Genomic DNA, 20450 nt, shown 5'->3' on the forward strand with positions numbered 1-20450 from the left:
GATGAGTCTTTTGAATCCATGGAGGCCTGAATAATAATAATAATAATAATAATAATAATATATTGCTTTGAACTCATTCACGAACAAAGCACTCAAAAATGATTCTGGCAAACCATTCCACTGAATCACTACTCTCCAAGCAAAAAATATAGTCCTCACATCCCTGCTAACCACACTCTTACTTAATTTCCAGGGATAACCCTTACTTTTCCTCACACTAGTCATGTATACTGAAAAATTTCCTCTGTATCAATTTGTTAAAACCCTCCTAAGCAACTTATATGTCTCTATCATAATTCCCCTTATTTGCCTTTTTTGCCTTTCAACTACCCTCTATAACCCACAAATCTTCAATGTCTCATATTGAGCATCCCACAGACTTGCCATCATCTTAGCCAATCGCCTCTAAATTAATTCACCTCTTCCACATCTCCAAGCACTCAAAAATGATTATGGCAAACCATTCCACTCACTACTCTCCAAGCAAAAAGTAGTCCTCACATCCCTTCTAACCACACTCTTACTTAATTTCCAGGGATGACCCCTAGTTTTCCTCACACTAGTCATGTATGCAAAAATGTATCTGTGTCTGTGTGCAATAATCCAGATGAGGCCTTCTAAAAAATTGTATAAAGAGATATAATAACCTGCTTATCACTGCTTGTCAGTATTCTTCAATAACCAGATAATGCTATGTGCTGTTTTAACCACCATTGCAATAAGCCCTCTGAACTTCAACTCTGCATCATCAAACATCCCTGAATATTTGGCTTCATCAATTTCCTGTAGTACAGTTCCAATATGGTACACAGCTATCCCAAATTCATAACCATACATTCTGCCACATTAAATTGACATCCGTTCTCCTTTGCGCATACTGCCAGTTGGTTTAAATCATCCTGTAAAATTTCAACATCATCTTTATTGATTACTGCTCTATGCAATTTTGCATCATCATTCAGTACAACTGAATAATTTCTCTCAGATCATTTCCTATATCATTAATGTGAAAATTAAATAATAGTGGCCTAAGTACAGAGCCCTGTGACATGCCACTAGTCACAGGCCTTCTTCTCCTCAATAAACAGAAAGCAGTTTATTGAGGAGAAGAGTCCTTCTCCTCAATAAACTGCTTTCTGTTTATTCTTCTCCTGAATAAACTGCTTTCTGGTATCTCTCCATTAACCGCCCTCTTATCCACACCACCAACTTCGTGCTGGTGATGTGGATAAGAGGGCGGTTAATTCTGAATAGAATAAACCACCCAGTATACCACACAGAATTCAGAATTCTATGCAGTATCCTGACAAACAGGCTATATCTGTGTCTGTGTGCAATAATCCAGATGAGGCCTTCCAAAAACCTTATAAAGAGATATAATAACCTGCTTATCACTGTTTGTCAGTATTCTTTAATAACCAGATAAAAGTTACCTTGAGTTTCCATTCAACTTTGTTAACATAAAGTTGACTGCCAAATATGTTAACCAAGGAGTTGCATCTTGTCCACTGAGTGATTTTGCATTGATTTAATCAGCTTTAATGAATTATTCAAATCATGGAATGAGTGAATATCTTATTAAAATTAAGCTACCAATATCTTAAAGAACCTCTTCAGTCTTAAAAATGTTGAAAGCATATCATGCAGCACGTTCTAACATGTTTCAACACCTATTATTATTAACATCTGACCTTCATGGAGTCAAAGGACTCATCACAGGCTCATCTTCCATAGATGGCCTCTGGTTCTACCCTTGCCTCCCTCTATTCTTTGAAATATCATCTCCACATTACTCTGGTAACAATCCCTCATTAACTTATATATCTCAATCATATCCCCTCTTCTTCTTCTTCTATTCACAAGGCTCTGAAAATTGTATTCCTTCAATCTTTCTTCATATCGGACATTCCATAGACCTGACACTAACTTAGTAAACCTTCTCTGGACCTTCTCTAATACATCTTCATCCCCCTGAAAACCAGACAATCTATGCATAGTATTCAATATATAGTCTGATCAAAGCTTTATACAAGGGAAACAGCTGATTTCATCTCATGTCCCAATTCACTTTTTATTTTGTGTTGCAAAAGATACAGTTGTCTTTTAAGACTTGTTCCAGACTTAAAAGACTTAAGTTAATTGATGGTACTGCTAAAGCAACTGATGTGAAGTCATTAGTCTCTATATACAAGTAGCCCAGCTGTGAAGTGACTTCACGTGCAAACTGTGTTTACTTACACTTGAATAAAGGATTAAACCAAGAATATAATTTCTTAGCATCTGTAATTTATATTAAAAGACTTAAGTACATTGTGAATATTTTGAAATATTCATTTAAATCATCAGAGTTCGTTAATTTAAATTTGTCAACTTTGAATTCCTATTCCTTATCATTGTCTGAGAAATCTTACTCTAAATCACCAAAACTATCATTATTATTATTATTACCCCAAGACCTCATGGAGTCAAAGACTCTCTGGGAAGTCATTTTATCACACACACACATCTCATCATACCATGTCTTAAACACACTCAAACTCCTTGCAGACACCACACTCTCAGGCAAGGCATTCCAATCATTCACAACTCTGCACGAAAAAAACCTGCCTCTCACTCCCCTACTCACACCCTCTTTATACACTTTCCAGGGATGACCTCTGGTTCTCCCCTGATCTCCCACTATTTTCTGTAGCACTTCTCCACCATTGATCCTATAACAACCCCTTACCAACTTGTAAGTCTCTATCATATCTCCCCTCTTCCTCCTGTACACCAGACTCTGCAAATTACATCTTCTCAATCTTTCCTCATACTCAACATTCCAGAGGTCAGAAACTACCTAAGTCAGTCGCCTTTGGACCCTTTCCAACATCTCTTCATCCTTCTGAAAACCCAGTGACCAAATCTGGGCACAATAGTCACAAGCTTCTCCAACAACTGAACCACAACCCCTACACACAGATAGGCCTATAGTTTGATGCTTGAGTTCGATCACCTCCTTTATGAAGTCACACAATCTTGCTCTCCTTCCACTCCTTAGGAAATTGACCAGGTGCAAGACTCATATTAAAAAAATATGTCAAGCCAAGTGTCAACTCTCTGGCACTTTCCTTCAGAATACACGGTGATATATTATCAAGTCCCACAGCCTTATTTACATCTAGTTTACTCAACTCCCCAAACACCTCTTCCTCACTTACAGTCAGTCTCTCCTCCCCATCATCAACTGCTCTTAATCTCTCCATGAAGTCACATTCACAAGATTGAAAGATCTTTATGAACTGCTCATTAAGTATCTCCACCACACATTCTGCAACAGCTGTCTTTATACCATTTTCTCCAATCAATGTCATCCTTCCATAATCATTCTTTCTTTTGCTGGCTACATATCGAAAGAACTCCCTAGGATTCTTTTTGGCTTCATTAGCTAACTGCTGTTCATACCTCTGTTTAGCTACTCTCACCAACCAAGTCACCCTCCTTGCCTGGTCTTTGTAGACCTCATAAAATCGGTTATTTCCACTTCTCTTATGCTGCCTCCACAATGCCCTTTTTCTCTGTATCGCATACTTAATCTCTTTATTCATCCATCTCACACCTATTTCATTTAACCTACTCACCCTTGGAATACATTTAGACATTGCATCTACTAGATAGTTTTTGAAAATCCACCAAGCTGCATTGATCTCTTTCCCAGCTAACTCCTCATTCCATGCTACACCTGCAAGCTGTCCCCTGAGCTCTTCATAATATCATAGCTCTTCATATCCCCCCCCTTGTAGTTCCACATATACCCTTTTCTCGCAGAGGTCCTCACACTGCTAGTAACCACCCAGGTAATCACTTCATGGTTACTCTCACCAATTGGTGGATGATTTGACACCTCATTTATAATTACATCCTCTGATGAGATGACCAAATCGAAGACCCTAAAATCCTCATGTGCCCTCTGTTATATACTATCTGAGGTAATTATCCCTCAAAAACTCAAGAAACCCGTTTTCTTTACTTCCAGTTGCTATCTCATCATTCCGGTCTATATTGCCATAATTAAAATTGCCCATAATGATGACCCTTTTCTTATTTACTTAATTAATTTGATATACATTTCATTATCACCACCATCCACATTACCTGGTCTATAACAACATCCCACCAAGTATTTGATTCCATTCACCTCTATCTCACACTATACTGCCTCAAAACCACTGGCACTATTTCCGTCTTGCATCTCTACTTTGTATGGACATAACTCTTTCTATATCATCAATAGCACTCCCCCCCTCCCTTTTTACCCCTTCTATCCTCATGAAAAACATCATACCCTTCCATCTTATTCCTGTCAGGATGTCATCCTCTTCCGACCATGTCTCACTTATTCCGACAATCTTTTGATGAACAGACACAATTAGTGCAATCATTTCATCTGCCTTGTTTCTTATACTTCTAGCATTTGTATACAAACACAACAGCTCATTTCCGGATCTACAGCTAGTTCCACTGATACCACTCACTCAATGTGATCTCTCCATGCTAGACTGGGGCCATTTCCCTTTCTGCTTCTTCATTTTAGAATCCTTTTCAATTTCAACTGTCTCCTCTTGATCCCTGGTCATCCCATTCCTTTCCTGCCTACACATGCTCTCACCTCCTCTCGGAGCATCCACCTTTCTCACGCTGTGTATCCCTGTCCACCCTGAGCCTCCCCGTTTCCCTGCTCCTCTTGCACACCCATTCTCTCATTTTCTATACTCATACCACTCACTTCCCCCATATCCACCTCTTCAATCTCTCCTGCTCTTCCACATCACTCCCCTCTCAATCTGATTCATTTTCTCTCTATTCACTTCTCTACCTCCAGCAGCATTCTCTCCAAGCGACTCACACTATAACCACTCAAATGCAGTCCATCGCTCCCATACAGCTCACTTTGTCTCTCAAACTCATTCCACACATTAACAAACTGTACTCCCATCCCTGAGATGTGTGTGTGTGTGTGTGTGTCCTGCCTTAGTTACCATGATGTAAACTTTATAGGCTGAGAACTTACGTTTCTACCTGTTCATAATTTCGAGCAACTCAGCCTTCAACACAAGCTTGTCATCATAATTTTCTGGAAGCAGTTCCTTTTTCTTTAACCAAGTGGCAATGTCAGCTTTTCTCACGGCTGTTGTGGAGGTTTTTCTATTTGAATGGTGTAGTATGGTGGTGAATTGTCAAGCATGATCAAGCTGTTGGAAATAATATTTGGCAGAAATTGCACCTTTATCCACTTCTCAAAATTGTGTCTATCCAGTTCATTGTGGTAATCCCCTGTAACCTGTTCCGCTTCGAACAGAAGGGGCCGACCTAGTGTTCGAAGCCACCTTTTCCACTTGGAGTCTTCACCAGACTAATAATCCTTTCAACATGGCATACAGTTGTGTAATTCCATAATTTGCTGGTAGTGTGGCAGAAATTAACCCATGTTTCATCCAGAAAAATTATACTCCTCCCAGCTTGTTGGTGTAGATGAACAGCTCAGAGACATATTGATGTTGTCAAGCAGTTACATCCTCTTGTTCTATGAAGGCCAATGCACATCCTTGTTTTATGTGCCTGAAACTGAGATCCTCCATCATCCGATAAAGTGTCATTCCTGATATTTGTGGCAGATCAGGATCACTGGTGACTTCGACAATCAGTTTGTTTAATGTGGGCTGCTCATTCCTGAAGTAAAATGCACGAATCTTTTAGCAAATGGCACACCGAACAAAGTTGTCAAATCTTGGCATCAAGTGCTTCGCACTGGAATGGCCAAGTTAAAATACCCATTGTGCCCACTTTTTTTTGGATGTTGTCTTCAGCACAATGTGACCACTTTTTATTGGCTTTCACACTGAAGATTGTTCTCTCTGAAACACCAGCCAGCTCACTCACTGGTGTTTCAGAAAATACAATCTTACTATAATATCTTCCTTGGTCTTGTCAGGGTGTAAAGCTTGCAGCTTCATGTAAACATTCATAAAAATTTGCTTTGACTTACTTATCAATGTTTTCCCCATAAGAATTTCAAATAAAAAAAATTTGAAGTCGCAATCGAAACACCTGTCTTGTCTGATATGTTATTTGTTCTGATTTTGAAATCATGACATAACCATGGAGAATGTGACTGGTAAAAAACAATCTGCCAGTTTATTAGTTATATATTTATTTTTGTGGTTTTTAAAGTAGTACTAATTTTTTAAATGTTCTGCTTAATTTAAAAAAGACTAAACACAGTCATAATTTTATTTCTAAATAATATTTTAATTGCATTGTGAGAATGGACTATTTTCTATTGGTGGAATTGGTCATTTTCATGAGGAAGTGATTTCCTGAAATCTTAAAGTAGAAAAGGGTATATGGTATGATGACTTGAATCAATGCTGATGGCAGGAAGGTGACCAAGGCAAAAGAAAGAGTTGAACTGTTGAGTTCATTTTTCAAAGATGAAAATCATCCAGGTGAAAATTTTGCAGTTGCTGATGCGACAAATTGAGGTAGATGAACAGGTGTTCGGCCTACTGAAAAATATCAATTTGAATACATCAGCAGAGCAGGATGGCACATCAGCCCATTTACTACGTGAATTGCAAGAGAATTGGTATTGCTTCTGATGAAATTTTCAATCTAAGGTGGTTCTGAGATAGAAGAAGAAAACTACAGACCAATTAACAGCTCAGGAGTTGGTTGTTGCTAAATTATTGGACAAGTTGGTTAAAGGTAAAATCAAAAAGGGGTAGATAGAGATATGATAATCTACAGTGGGCAGCATGGCTTTGTAGGTCCTGTCTTATTAAAGTGACAGCAGAACTGGATTAAGGAAATGGCAGAATATCACATGGAAAACTTTTATAAAAGTTAGAGCAAATGGGAATGGATATAAAGTTAGTAGCATGGATGACAGGGATGGCAGAATGACACCAAAGATTGGTATATGGTGGAGCGGAATCTAGAAGAATGAGGGTGACTAGTAGAGTACCTCAAGGTTCTGTACTAGGGCCACTACTCTTTAATTTGTATACAAAAGATATGGGGAAAAATTTAAGGGGAAATATTCAGTTGTTTGCTGATGATGATGCAAAACTGGAGAGAGCAATAACTGATAAAGGTGATGTAGATATCCTGCAGGATGATTTAAATAAATTGGTATTGCTGGCAAAGAATAATGATTGTCAATTTAATGTTGCAAAATATAAGGTAGAAAAGGTAGAAACACTTCAGGAAGAAAAAGTTACACACTGTGTATCATATCCATGCAGTTAGCCTAGTGGCTGCGCTTTGCAACCATATGCCTGGGGAAGGAGTGTCCTAGGTTCGATTCCCGTCTGAGACGTGAGGAGCTGAAGGATCTTCCTCAGCCATAGCCAAGTTAGCCAGTCTTGGGCATGAACAGTAAGGTTTTTTCCCCAGTTTATCCTGGGGTTTTTCATCCCACAAACAGGCAAAATTCACTGTATCCTGTATGTTCACCGGACCAGTGAACACACAGGATACAGCCATAGGATATTATACGGAAAGAAAGGCAACGGGAAACCACCTTGCTCATAGTCACTTCCCTAGTATGGTAGCATAGCTGCCCCTACCATCCATACAGATGAAATGAAACTAATCATCATCACTGTGTATCATATTGATGGTACTGGATTGCAGAAAAATTAATGAGGCTAGGGACCCCAGAATAATGGTGGAGAGAGAGGAAGTTCAGAGGGCATACTGCAAAAGTTGGCAAAATAGTTCAAAGGATTACTTGGATGTCGAAAAGCATGCTAACAAGTAAAGATAAGAAATTATTATCCCTCTTTATAAGGCTATGATTTGGCTGCATCTTGACTACTGTGCACAAATTTGGGTTTCTTGGAGATCAGGAAGTATAGAGAAGAATTAGAGATCACTCACCAAGCTGGTAACAGGCCTGTGGAATGGTCCATATTATGATAGGTTGAAGGTGTGTGTGTGTGTGTGTGTGGGTTACAATGTTCAGTTGATAGGCAAAAAAGAGTGGACATGATAGAAACTTGCAGATGATTAAAGGTTTTTTATAAGATTGACACAAAAGAAATTTTTCAATATATCACAAATAGTCAGAGAACTAGGGGTCATCTGTGGAAGTTGTGTAAGAGTGTGGTTAGCAAGGGACTAGATTTTTACATAGAGAGCAGTGAATGAGTGTAATTGATTGTCAGAATTAATAATAATAATAATTATTATTATCATTATTACGTGACACCTCCAGGGAATCCATAGACTCATCAAGGGAGGGCACTTGTTCTACAACTCTGTCTCCACCACTCCATCCACCAACTACACCAATACCATCTACTGTCCACCACCACTAGTATTTTCCCAGACAATCACAAACATCCATTCTCACAGCGGGATTCAAACCTTCAGCCTTTTGGTTGGAGAGCAGATATGCTAACCACTTGGCCAGCGAGTTGTAAGTGCCCTGACAGTGAATGAGAGGAATGTTAGGTTTTGTGTGTATAAAAGTTAGTGTAATAGATAATAACAGATAACAGATAATCTCATCATCTTCAAAGACTAATTTATTGCTGCCTTCACTGGAAAAGATCTGAAATGCTATTTTTGATATCATGTAATAAGTTCAAGTAACAAAAACATTTTGTTACATTTGCAAATTTATGGCCTTAGGCTAAAACAATAGATTCGTCCTCTGTTAACAGTCAATTATACACATTCAAGCACCTCTTCAAAGAGAGTTCTGATGTTCTTCTACATCATCCCAATCTTGTCAAAATATTTGGGAAGCTGTTATTAGCAACTGTGTCATTTCTTTTTCTTAGGATCCTAATCATTTGCAACCTGTCACCATCACACAATGGACATCAGAAGATAAAGATAAAAAAGAAAATACAGTTACATGCTATAACATTAATTTCAGCATTTAATTTTATTAACTTGATGCAGGGGAAATGTTTCAGCTGTGTGATAGTGATGGAAGAACAAGAGGTCCTTCCATTTCCTGGAAATTAAGGAAAAGTGCAGTTAACAAGGGTGTGAAAATGAGGTTTTTTTGCCTGGAGGGTGGTGAATAATGAGTGGAATGCATTGCCTGACACAGTTGTGAGTTCTTCGTCTGTAAATGAATTCAAGAAGAGGAATGATAGATATTGTTTTGATAGTTTGGGTCTAACGTGATGAGTCTACTGACTCCATGGAGATACCATAATAATAATAATAATAACTTGCTCTATTTATATTTTCCACTGTTTATTCTGCAATATAGATGGTTTATAATACACAAGCAAAATATCTGTATTTTACAATATCTTTACTGTGTTTTCTTATTTAGTTTTTGCGTTTTAATATATAACTTTCTACAGTGCTTTTTTCAAATTAATAATCTGTGTATATGTGTGTGTGGCATAACAATAGAGGCAGTGAGTTCTTGTTTAAATTAAACATGAAACCTTTATTTGATGTAGCATGCATGCACTGATAAATGTAAATAGTCTGAAGGAGAAAAGATGCAAGAGACAAATGTGTAGGAAGTTTAAAAATGTGAGAACAGTAATATAGAAGTAACAAACAGGGTAGTGCAGCATGATGTTGGAAATTTTAAGGTTTTGACAAGCACTTCATGAAGTATGTGTAGATGGAGAGACTAGAAAAGCAGGAAAGATTAGAGAGAAATTTAAACATGTGAAGAACAAGCAGATTTCAACAGGTTGGTGCTTTACGTTGAAGAATGAGGATATCATTTCAGCATTGCTAAGTGAAAGCACAGAAAGCAGAAACCAACAACAACAACAAAAAATAAAAGTATGGTGATAGATATATAGTAATTCCACGATTAGGGATATACTGTATGTATGAGTAATAAAAGCATATTTTCCAGAAACAAGGATTCATGGCCTTTAAATACTTGGATGCTGTATCACATGCAAAAAAAAGTTCACATGATAAAAAATTTTAAACTCTCTAAAGATAACAGGTAATCTAAAGATAATCTCTAATCAACAATGTTTTCAAACCTAACCAAGTTCAAAGCACACAAAGAATAAGAGATTATCAAGTTCTGGCAAAATCTTCTCTAGTACGGGGGGAAAAAGTTTAAAAAAAAATCAAAGAAATGAAATTCCTATGTAGGACAATGTAGGACAACAGGCTAATACATTCTGGTACTCCTCCACCCCCCCACTAAGAAAAAAAAAAAAAAATCAAATAACTAAAAATAAACTCAGTAACAGATGAAATATACATATACAGAAAGAAATGGATCGGATATATCAAATATATCGAAAGAATTAGCAATTTGGGACTATCCAAAACAGTTACTCCAATACCACCTATTTGGAGGAACACAGAAATGAAGGACAACCAAGAAAAAGATGAAATGAGGCCAGAACAATTCAATGGATCTAAATCTCTGAAAGAATGAATAAAAGATTCATGATGTGACTGATGCTATATGTAATTAAATAGAATGAGTGGATACGATATGACTATGTTGGCTGAAATGAATGATTTGAAAGAAGATAAGTATGAGACATGATCTGAAAGAAATGAAAAGAAGAGTAGAAAAAGTTGAGCAACATGAAAAGAGGAGTAGAAAGAGACATGATTGTAAGAAAACTGCTGACACAGTAAGTACTGATAAGGTAAGCTAAGATGAGTTGTGTGAATGATTCAGTAACTGTATAGATATCCTGAAAGGCTATCAAAATGATTTTTGAGTTGTCCATTCAGGATGGTGGTTTACATTTGCTTGGGTTTGGTGTTAGGTGCTTGGAGAAACTGTTCTTCAGAAAAAGAGTGAATGTGAATAGTCAGGGAAACCAGACTATTCACATTCACTGGATGGTGGCATGAAAGTGTAGGCATGTGTGTAAAATTAAGATGTTAACATTGTAAGTACAACGACAAGGAAAGTGAGAGAGAGAGAGAGAGAGAGAGGATGACACCACATGTTAGAGATAATCTCAGAATGGCAGAAATAATTTTGTCAAGAAAAAAAAAATCAGAATACTCATCAGACTGGTGTTTGGCTATCATGAACATATAGTTACATCAGGAACACCAAGAATAAAGGCATGGAGTTCTTATCAATGGTAGATGTTATGAGACCAAAAATTATTGACATTAACAGAGAATATCTTTCCAGTAGTCAAATGTGATAGACTCAGTGCATTCAGGGAGGACAGATAAAATAGAAAGGACAGAGGACCACTGCTAATCATTGCAGAAGAATTAAATCCAATCAGAGTTTAATCTCCACTGGTGATGGTAGTAGTGGTAGTAGTATAAGCAATACATGCAATAAATCAAGATTACTGGTGTGAGGTAGACGTTAACAGAACAAAATATACAAATAGATGCCAATACGTCATTACAGACCAAGTAAGGAGATAAATAAACTACACAGATAGCTAAATCTTATGAATAAAGGAGAATGGCAGAAATAATTTTGTCATGAAAAAAAAGTCAGAATACTCATCAGGCTGGTGTTTGGCTATCATGAACATATAGTAACATCAGGAACATCAAGAATAAAAGCATGGCGTTCTTGGCTGGCAGAGTGGTTAGCATATCCACTCTCCACCCAAAAGGCTGCGGGTTCGAATTCCACCGTGGGCATGGATGTTTGTGATTGCCTGTGGAAATACTAGTATTGGTGGTGGTCGGTGGTAGATGGCGTTGGTATAGTTGCGGTCAGTTGGTGTAGTCAGAGCTGTAGTGCACGTGCCCTCCCTCAATGAGTCCTTGGACTCCCTGGAGGTGTCAAATAATAATAATAATAAATAATTATTATATGTGATTTCAACTATACAGATATATATATTAGAGGGCAGAGAAAACAAGATAAGGAAAAGAGATTTTATAGAATTATTCAAGAATAACAACCCCAAGCAGTGCATGATGAGACACTTGAAGATTATTATTATTATTAATTTTATTTTTTTTAAGATTATTATTAAGATTATTAATAATAATTATAAATTATTATTATTATTACAAATAATAATAATAATAAATAATTATTATATGTGATTTCAACTATACAGATATATATATTAGAGGGCAGAGAAAACAAGATAAGGAAAAGAGATTTTATAGAATTATTCAAGAATAACAACCCCAAGCAGTGCATGATGAGACACTTGAAGTACAAGAGCACTGGATCTAGTAACAGCATTTGAGAATATATCTGTAAATGTGCCTATTATGCTGGTAAAATGGTGAGTGATGCATGTGAATGCTTTGATTAAAGAAGAGACATATGTGGATAGGGCCGCCACTAGGAATTTTGCCACCCTTTCCCTTATTTTTCGTATAGTTATGCCAATTTTGCCATCCCCCCCCCCCCCCCAAAAAAAAAAAAAATTGTCACCCCGTGCAAATGAAAGCCGGCCTTGTTATGTGAAACTGTAATGTAAATGATTATAACAACTGAGAAGACAGTGTGTTTGCACGAGGAATCAGATATCAGATTAACAGAGTACACTGGCAATCAGAAATGCATGCAATGTCAAGGAAAAGAAAAATTAAAAGTGGGGAAAGAGGGTTCTCACAGGTTCAGTGTTGACCATCACTGTTCAATCTTAATGCCAATAATACTGTCAGAGGAATGTAAGCAGAGATTCAGTTGTTTGTGGTGAAACGAAGTTAGGGAGGTTTATTAAGTGCAGTGCCCTTCAGAAAAATATGAATAAGCTGGAAAGGTAGGGGAAAAAAAATGTAGGTTCAACATCACTAAGTGTAAGAGGTTTGGAATTTTAGGATACACAGATAGGAGGCTATATACTCAGTGGAACTCTATGGTGAAGGTAAAGGAGCCACAAATTCTTGTAATGATGGTGAATACAAATTTGAAATAATTCAAGGGATATATTGCAAAAGAGTGGTTGTAGTTCAAATGTGTAAAGCTCTGCTCAAATCACATAAGGACCACTGTGCTCACATCTAGTCACAGGATACAGAGGACATGATGAAACCTTGGTGAGGATAGGGAGACAGGTGATGAAACTGATTTCAGCACAACTGTCAGTTGATGACGATGAAGTAGTGATATGAATGAGTGACTAAGCTGTTTAGAGGTATTTACTAAAAATATAATAAAATATATAATAAAAAGGGACAAGGGGATAAAAGTAGCACCACAAAAAAAAAGTACTGAATAAGACAGCAAGAAGGGTGTTGTTGTTTTTTTATTATTTATTTTTATTTAAATAGATAGTGGTGGATGAGTGGAATGCATTGTCAGAAAACTCATTTAACTATAGGTGTAAATGAGTTAAGTTCACTATGACAGATTGTGTTGCAAGCCAAGCAAACATCTGACTCTGGGGGATTAGTAATAAATAATAAGAATATAAAATGTTTGGAAAATGTTATAGCATTAACCCGAAACAGTGTGGATAACTGTAATCTGAAATTTGTATTTTTACTCAATGATCTGCAGTATCATTGAGTAAAATACTGCATGCATACGTGCACACCCACTTACCCAATGAATACATAACCTATCAACATATTATTATTATTATTATTACATGACACCTCCAAGTGCTCATCACAGGACGACACTCTAGATAACAATACATAACACACCATCATCCCTACTTAATCTTCCAACTACTACCACAATGCTATCTACCACTTACTATAACTACCAACAGTATATTCCGTCTGTAAATTATGGGTTCTCTTCGCCGATTTGCCTATGCAGGATGAAAATCCCACATACAGGCATATTACTTCCGGTCAAAAGATTAATGCTTCTGCTAGTGAATTATGTTTCTGAAAGCATATATTTATATGATCCAATGATATGTATACTAATATAATGCATTAATACTAATATTATATGCTACTGTCCAAAACCTAAGGATGAACACTACTTCTGAAGATTACAACAGCAAATTCAGACAAATCAGTTTCTGGCAATTTGTATAACTGAATTTTGAGTAGAAAGCAGGTATGCATTCAAATTTTCGAATTGTGCACAAAGCGATCACATGGGTACCACTCAACAGGATAAAAAGCAAAAAAGGCCATGCTAAGCAAATTGTGTTTGAAGGAATGATTTCACATGGGGAAGAATTACTGGAAAGCTTGAAGAAGGCAACAGAATTACTGATTTTGACAGAGAGTTTGGAATCTCACATAGCATTGTATCCAGGCTCTCAGCAGCATTTAAAACCAATGCAACATGTTCCAGACAGTTGTTAAGAGGTCACCCTCATTTTACCATGGAGCATGAAGACAGATTTTTGGTTATAGCAGCAAAACGTAATCAACACCACAGTAAGTCACCTGAAAGTTGGTTCCATTCAAACTTTTTTATTATTATTATTATTACGGGTATCTCCATGGAGTCAGTAGACTCATCGCGGGAGACCCAAGCTAGCAAAACAATATCTGTCATATCTCTTCTTGAATTCATTTACAGATGAAGAGCTCACAACAAAGTCAGGCAATGAATTCCACTCATTCACCACCCTCCAGGCAAAAAACCTTGTTCTGACACCTTTGTTAACCACACTCTTCTTTAATTTCCAGAGATGACCTCTTGTTCTTCCATCACTATCACACAGCTGAAACATTTCCCCTGCATCAATCCTATAAAAACCTTTTAGTAATTTGAATGTTTCTATCATATCCCCTCTTCTTCGCCTATCAACCAATCTCTGCAATCCACAAGCTCTCAATCTATCAATGTAGGGAGCATTTTTTATATCACTCACCAACTTGGTCACTCTTCTCTGAACCCTCTCCACAGCCTCCTCATCTCCAAGGAATCCAGGTGACCAGACCTGAGCACAGTAATCCAAATGTGGAAGTATCAATGCTTTATAAAGGGGAATAATAACCTCTTTATCTCTGGTTGTCAGTGTGTTCCTCAACAACCAAGTAATCCTATGTGCAATCTTGGACACCTTAGCAATGTGTCCTCTGAACTTCATCTCCTTATCTACCAATACCCCTAAGTCCCTAGCCTCATCAATCTCTTGGAGTACCTTTCCATCTATGTAGTACACAGCTGGTAATCTTTTAATCCCAAAATGCAAGACTTTACACTTTTCCACATTGAACTGACATCCATTTTCTTTTGCCCATTTTACCAGCTTATTTAAATCCTCCTGCAAACTTTCAACATTAGCTTGATTTTTTATTGCACTACACAACTTTGCATCATCAGCAAACAACTGAATATCTCCCTTTAAGCTGTTTCCTATATCATTTATATACAAATTAAACAACATTGGCCCAAGCACAGAGCCCTGAGGCACACCACTGGTCACCTGCCTCATTCTGGACTCGGCTCCTCCATACACCACCTTATGGTATCTCTCCCTGAGCCATTCTCCTATCCATATCACCAATTTAATATCCATTCCCATCTGCTCCAATGTGCGTAACAGTGTTCTATGGGGTATCCTGTCAAAAGCCTTAGCAAAATCCAGAAGTACCACTGTGTAGCCAGTTCCTTTGTCCAACTCTGATGTTATTCTATTATGGATAGTTAATAGATTGCTAAGGCAGGATCTACCTTTAACAAAACCATGTTGGCCTCTATAGAGTATCATATCCTGATCCACCCATTCTTGAATTTTGTCTTTAACCAACTTTTCCAATACTTTTACCACTACTCCTGAGATGGTGATTGGTCTGTAATTCAATACTGCAGTTTTAGAGCCACCCTTATGCAAAGGAACCACTTTGCCTAACTTCCACTCCCTAGGGACCATACCAAAGTTCAAACTTAAATTAAATATCCAGGTAAGAGGGGTTGACAATTCATTTGCACATGCACGCAACACCCGAGCTGATATTCCATCTAAGCCTACCGCAGTGTTTGCATTTAAGTTTCGCAATATATTTAATACCTCTGATTCTTTAGCTTCAATTCTCACATTAGGTATTGCTATAGGTATAGAGATATCCTCACTTGGGTGATAGACTTTTGAGAAGTGATCACTCAGTAACTCGACTATTACATCTGATTTTGTCACCTCAATACCATCAGCACCCACTAAGGTTATCCTTCCGAAGTCATTCTTCCTCTTACTTGCCACATAGCGGAAGAACTCTTTGGGATTACCCTTGATCTCTTTGGCTAAGGTCTTCTCATAATCTGATTTAGCTTTTCTTACTATGCTGGTAACCTTCCTAGCTTGAGCCTTGTACTGCTCATGGGTGTCCTGATCGCCCTTCTCCTTGTAAATTCTCCATAACATTTTCTTTTTTTGTAGTTCAAGCTTGATACTACTGCTCATCCATCTAATGCCTGCCTTGTTTGACCTCCTGACCATGGGGACACAATCTGATATTGCTTTCCTCAGATACTCGCTGATTTTATCCCAAGCACTGCTAACATCTTTCCCTTGCAATATGTTCTGCCATGGGATGGCTGCAAGCTCACTCTGAAGCTTGTTATAATTGCCTAACCTGTAGTTTCGTACATACCCCTTCTTAATAGAAAAATCCACAAATCCAGAGGTAACGAGGTCACCTTACTTATGCATATAACCCCTGAACCAATAACCAGGTCCAACACTCTCACACCACGTGTCCCTTCAGTTACGTGCTGTTTCAAGTAATTATCTCGTAGCAGATGTATGAACTCCATTTCCTTTTTGCTACGTGATATTTCCTCCTTCCAATTGATATCACCATAATTAAAATCCCCCATAATAATCACTAAGCCTTCACTCATTGCACTAAGTTGCTGATGCATGAATTCAATATCTCCCCCTGTACTCCCTGGCCTATAGCAGCATCCAACTGTATATTTGGTTGCATTGGTCACTATTTCGCACCAGACTGCCTCAAATGAACTCTCATTCACATGTCTATCATCATGATATACTACTTTCTTTGGCTGTAACACATCAGCTATCATCAACAGTACTCCTCCTCCTGTTCTATCTTCTCTATCCTCCCTGAAAATACTGTACCCATCACATTCAATTCCAGTGACCACATCTTCTGCTGACAGCCAAGTTTCACTAACTTTGACAAGATGTCTACGACAAGTAGGCCAATATGCCCAAAGGCCTGTAGTCTGTATCCCTTAATCCTCAGTTCATTGTAGGGCACATTTTCAGTGGTGTTGTATCAAGAAAAATTGGACAAGACACTAATAGTCAAATGTACTCTTTAGAGATGAGTTGTTTTTGTCTTTCCTCCGATTCTAGACACTCGATCTGATGTGAAAGTGGTACTGCTTACCATCGCAAGAATGTTCTTGAAGGTGACAGATACAGTAATGCTGTAGTCATGGTGTAAGCAGGCATTATGCTTAATGGAAACACCGAACAAGTGCAGGAAAAAAGGGGACTATGACTAGTGAATGATATTGCAATGTGGTTCTTCAATGTCATGTTCAATTGTTCTGTGGTGCTATAGTTGAAGAATTCGTTTTTATGAATGACAATTCCACATCACACCATACACGTGCAGTGGAGATACTTCTGGAGACCGAGAATATTAATCAAATCGAGTAGCCATTATGCTCTCCAGATCTCAACTCCATAGACACGTTTGGGACTCCATAAGGAGATGCACTGCTACTCAAAATACCCCTCCCCTAATACATTATTCTGAAAAATACACACTAAGACAATAATACATCAGATAATCAATGCAGATGATCCAATTTCCCTAATTTAGAGAGAGAGAGAGACCAAACATTGATCATTTTTTTTTTTTTTTTTTTGAGTCACTCAGGCCTCTGGGTAAGATTCATCGACAACTTGAGCACATTCACAAACAGCAATATCCATAGGGAATTCAACCTAATGGCTGGAGGCGTAGATATGCTATTTACTCGGTTAAAGGGCAGATTCCACGATAAAATTGGATTCTTAAATAAAACCATATGGAATGTGTTTATACTAGTTCTCTTTATGTCTCATACACAGTAAAATCACTTTTGACTGTTTGGTCTAATTTTGAAATGAAAAGAGGCAAGAACTTAAACAAGAACTTTTTGCAGTTGCTAAAAGTAAACTACATAATTACAAAATTTCATGTAATAAATATTCAATCATATAATGACTAGCGAATACTGAAACAATAATAACCTGGATGAACTCCGTGAAGGGCAATCTGACTTAGAAAATTGAAATATCGAATTTTCATTACTTTCCAATGATTTTACTGGTGCTGTACCACTTGTAATAACACCTCGAGATATATCTGTTGTAGTATTCATTGTGATAATAGTTTATAAACAAATATTATTTATAGAAAATAACGAACGACTAACAACAAAACTCTGCGACACGTGTTAGCAGACGACGCTAGAAGAGGAAACCAAAACAAAATAAAAAATAGCGACACTAATTTAAAAACATTTTATAAAAAAATTCGTTTTTTAAATTATTCACTTCATATTTATTTATTTATTTCATTTTACACATTTATTTCATATAAAACATATCATTTTACAAAATTATATTTTAATATATTCTTCTTCTTTCACTACACATTATTCCCGCTTCCTATGCAGGGTCCGCGTGTTACTTAGATGCGACTTCTTGTTGGTACCACTCCCAATCGACCTGTCGCCTAGTCTGCCGCTTGGGGTGGGGGGGGGTTAAATTTTTGGCTATAGAAGCGTATGTTCACGGGGCCGATTTGCCTGCTTGCGAGATGAAAAACGCCAGATAAACTGGCGGGAAAAAAACTTGCTGCCTGCGCCCAAGACCGGCTAACTTGGCTATGCCTGAGGTAGATCCTCAAGTTCCTCACGTCTCCGACAGGAATCGAACCTGGGACACTCCTTCCTCAGACGTTCACAGCCACTAGGCTAACCGCACGGACATGTATATATATATATATATATATATACACACACACACACACGCACGAGGGAGGTGCGGAAAGTACTGATAAACACCTAGAACAAAAATTAAGTAATTTTATGTCTTCTTATATATATATATATATATCCTAAAAGAAAAAATAATTTCTGAAAATACGTTTTTGAAAATGCATTTTTATAAAAAAAAAAAATTATATGAAAAAACTTTTTCTAGGTGTTTACCAGAACTTTCCAGACTCCCGTCATATAATACACACACACACACACGTATATATTTTTTAATAGATATTTTAATGACTTTAAACCGAAATAAAATATTAAGTTTTAATGAGAATGATACAACTAGTTTCAGGTTTTTACAGCCTTCATCAGGTATCCACTAAAGGTAGAACACAATAAAAATTGAAGTTACAAAAACTGAGAATTACAGGCAAAAATGCAATACATAATTATTATTATTATTATTATTATTATTATTATTATTTTAACGGTGTCTCCATGGAGTCAAAAGACTCATCGCGGGAGACCCGACATTGACACACTAACCATTATTTACACAATACCTGTCATACCTCTTCTTAAATTCATTCACAGTTAAAGCATTCACAACCAGTTCTGGCAAAGCATTCCACCCATTCACAACCCTCCAAGTAAAAAATCTAGTCCTAACACCCTTGTTAACCACACTCTTACACAATCTCCAGGGATGGCCCCTCGTTCTCTCACATCCTGTATTGGTCTTAAGAATATCATCAGTATCAATCCTGTAAAATCCCTTTAACAATTTAAATACCTCTATCATATCTCCTCTCCTACGTCTATCAGCTAGTTTTTGGAGCCCACAGATCATCAATCTATCCTCATAGGGAACATCCCACAGACCTGCAACAATCTTTGTAACCCGCCTCTGAATCCTCTCTACCACTTCCGCCTCACCAAGAAATCCTGGCGACCAGATCTGTGCACAATAGTCCAAATTGACATAAAAAACGTTGTATTTTTCAAGTTGTTCTATCCAACGCGCCATTGTCTGTTGCGTGCGTGCTTGTAAGTTCTCGAGAACGCCAGTATTGAACAACTGCAGTATGGCTATCAGGGATGTTGTAACTTAATTGCTGTTCAAATGTTCAGGATTAAGGAGAATTTCCCTGGATTCAACGATTTTCCTTTCAAACTCATCACTGCAGCGAAAAATGTTTTCGGAATTATCCCAGCAAACTGAGTGACTTTGTAGATAATCATGAGGATTGTTTGAGAAAAGAACATGACTGGCTAGCACCGATGCAGGTGATCTTTTATAGGAGATGTCTCGCTTATGTTCTTCTATACCTAGTTCAATAGATTTGTTAGTCTGTCCAAAGTAAGGAATATTACAATCGCACCATAATTTGTATACACCTGGATATTTTAGGTTGTGATGAATAGGTTTCGGATGGCATGTAAGAGAACGGATTTTAAGAGAACGGATTTTAGTGAAAAACGTCCTGATGTTGTATTTTTTAAAGGACTTTAGCCAATTTATTGGAGACTGAACGAATGTATCGGATGGAGATATTACCTTTAAAATTAGTAGTTTCCGTAGTACAGTGCCTAAGAGGATTCAGAAGAAATTTCTTAATCGTTTTTTTCAGAA

At 37.4% G+C, this 20450-nt stretch overlaps 1 protein-coding gene across 1 annotated transcript in view; it reads right to left on the reverse strand.

The window, feature by feature from the left end:
• Positions 1–18205, reverse strand: part of LOC150105484 (uncharacterized) — a 150630-nt gene extending 132425 nt beyond the window's left edge. The window contains exon 1 of the mRNA XM_090393968.1: positions 18075–18205. Coding sequence (XP_090250094.1) covers positions 18075–18205 — 131 coding nt within the window. The remainder of the gene's footprint in view (positions 1–18074) is intronic.
• Positions 18206–20450: the final 2245 nt, after the last annotated feature.

This window comes from Typopeltis vanoorti, chromosome 6 (assembly GCF_054136105.1).
Source record: "Typopeltis vanoorti isolate ZY-2024b chromosome 6, IOZ_Tvanoo_1.0, whole genome shotgun sequence".
Classification (NCBI taxonomy): Eukaryota; Metazoa; Arthropoda; class Arachnida; order Uropygi; family Thelyphonidae; genus Typopeltis; species Typopeltis vanoorti.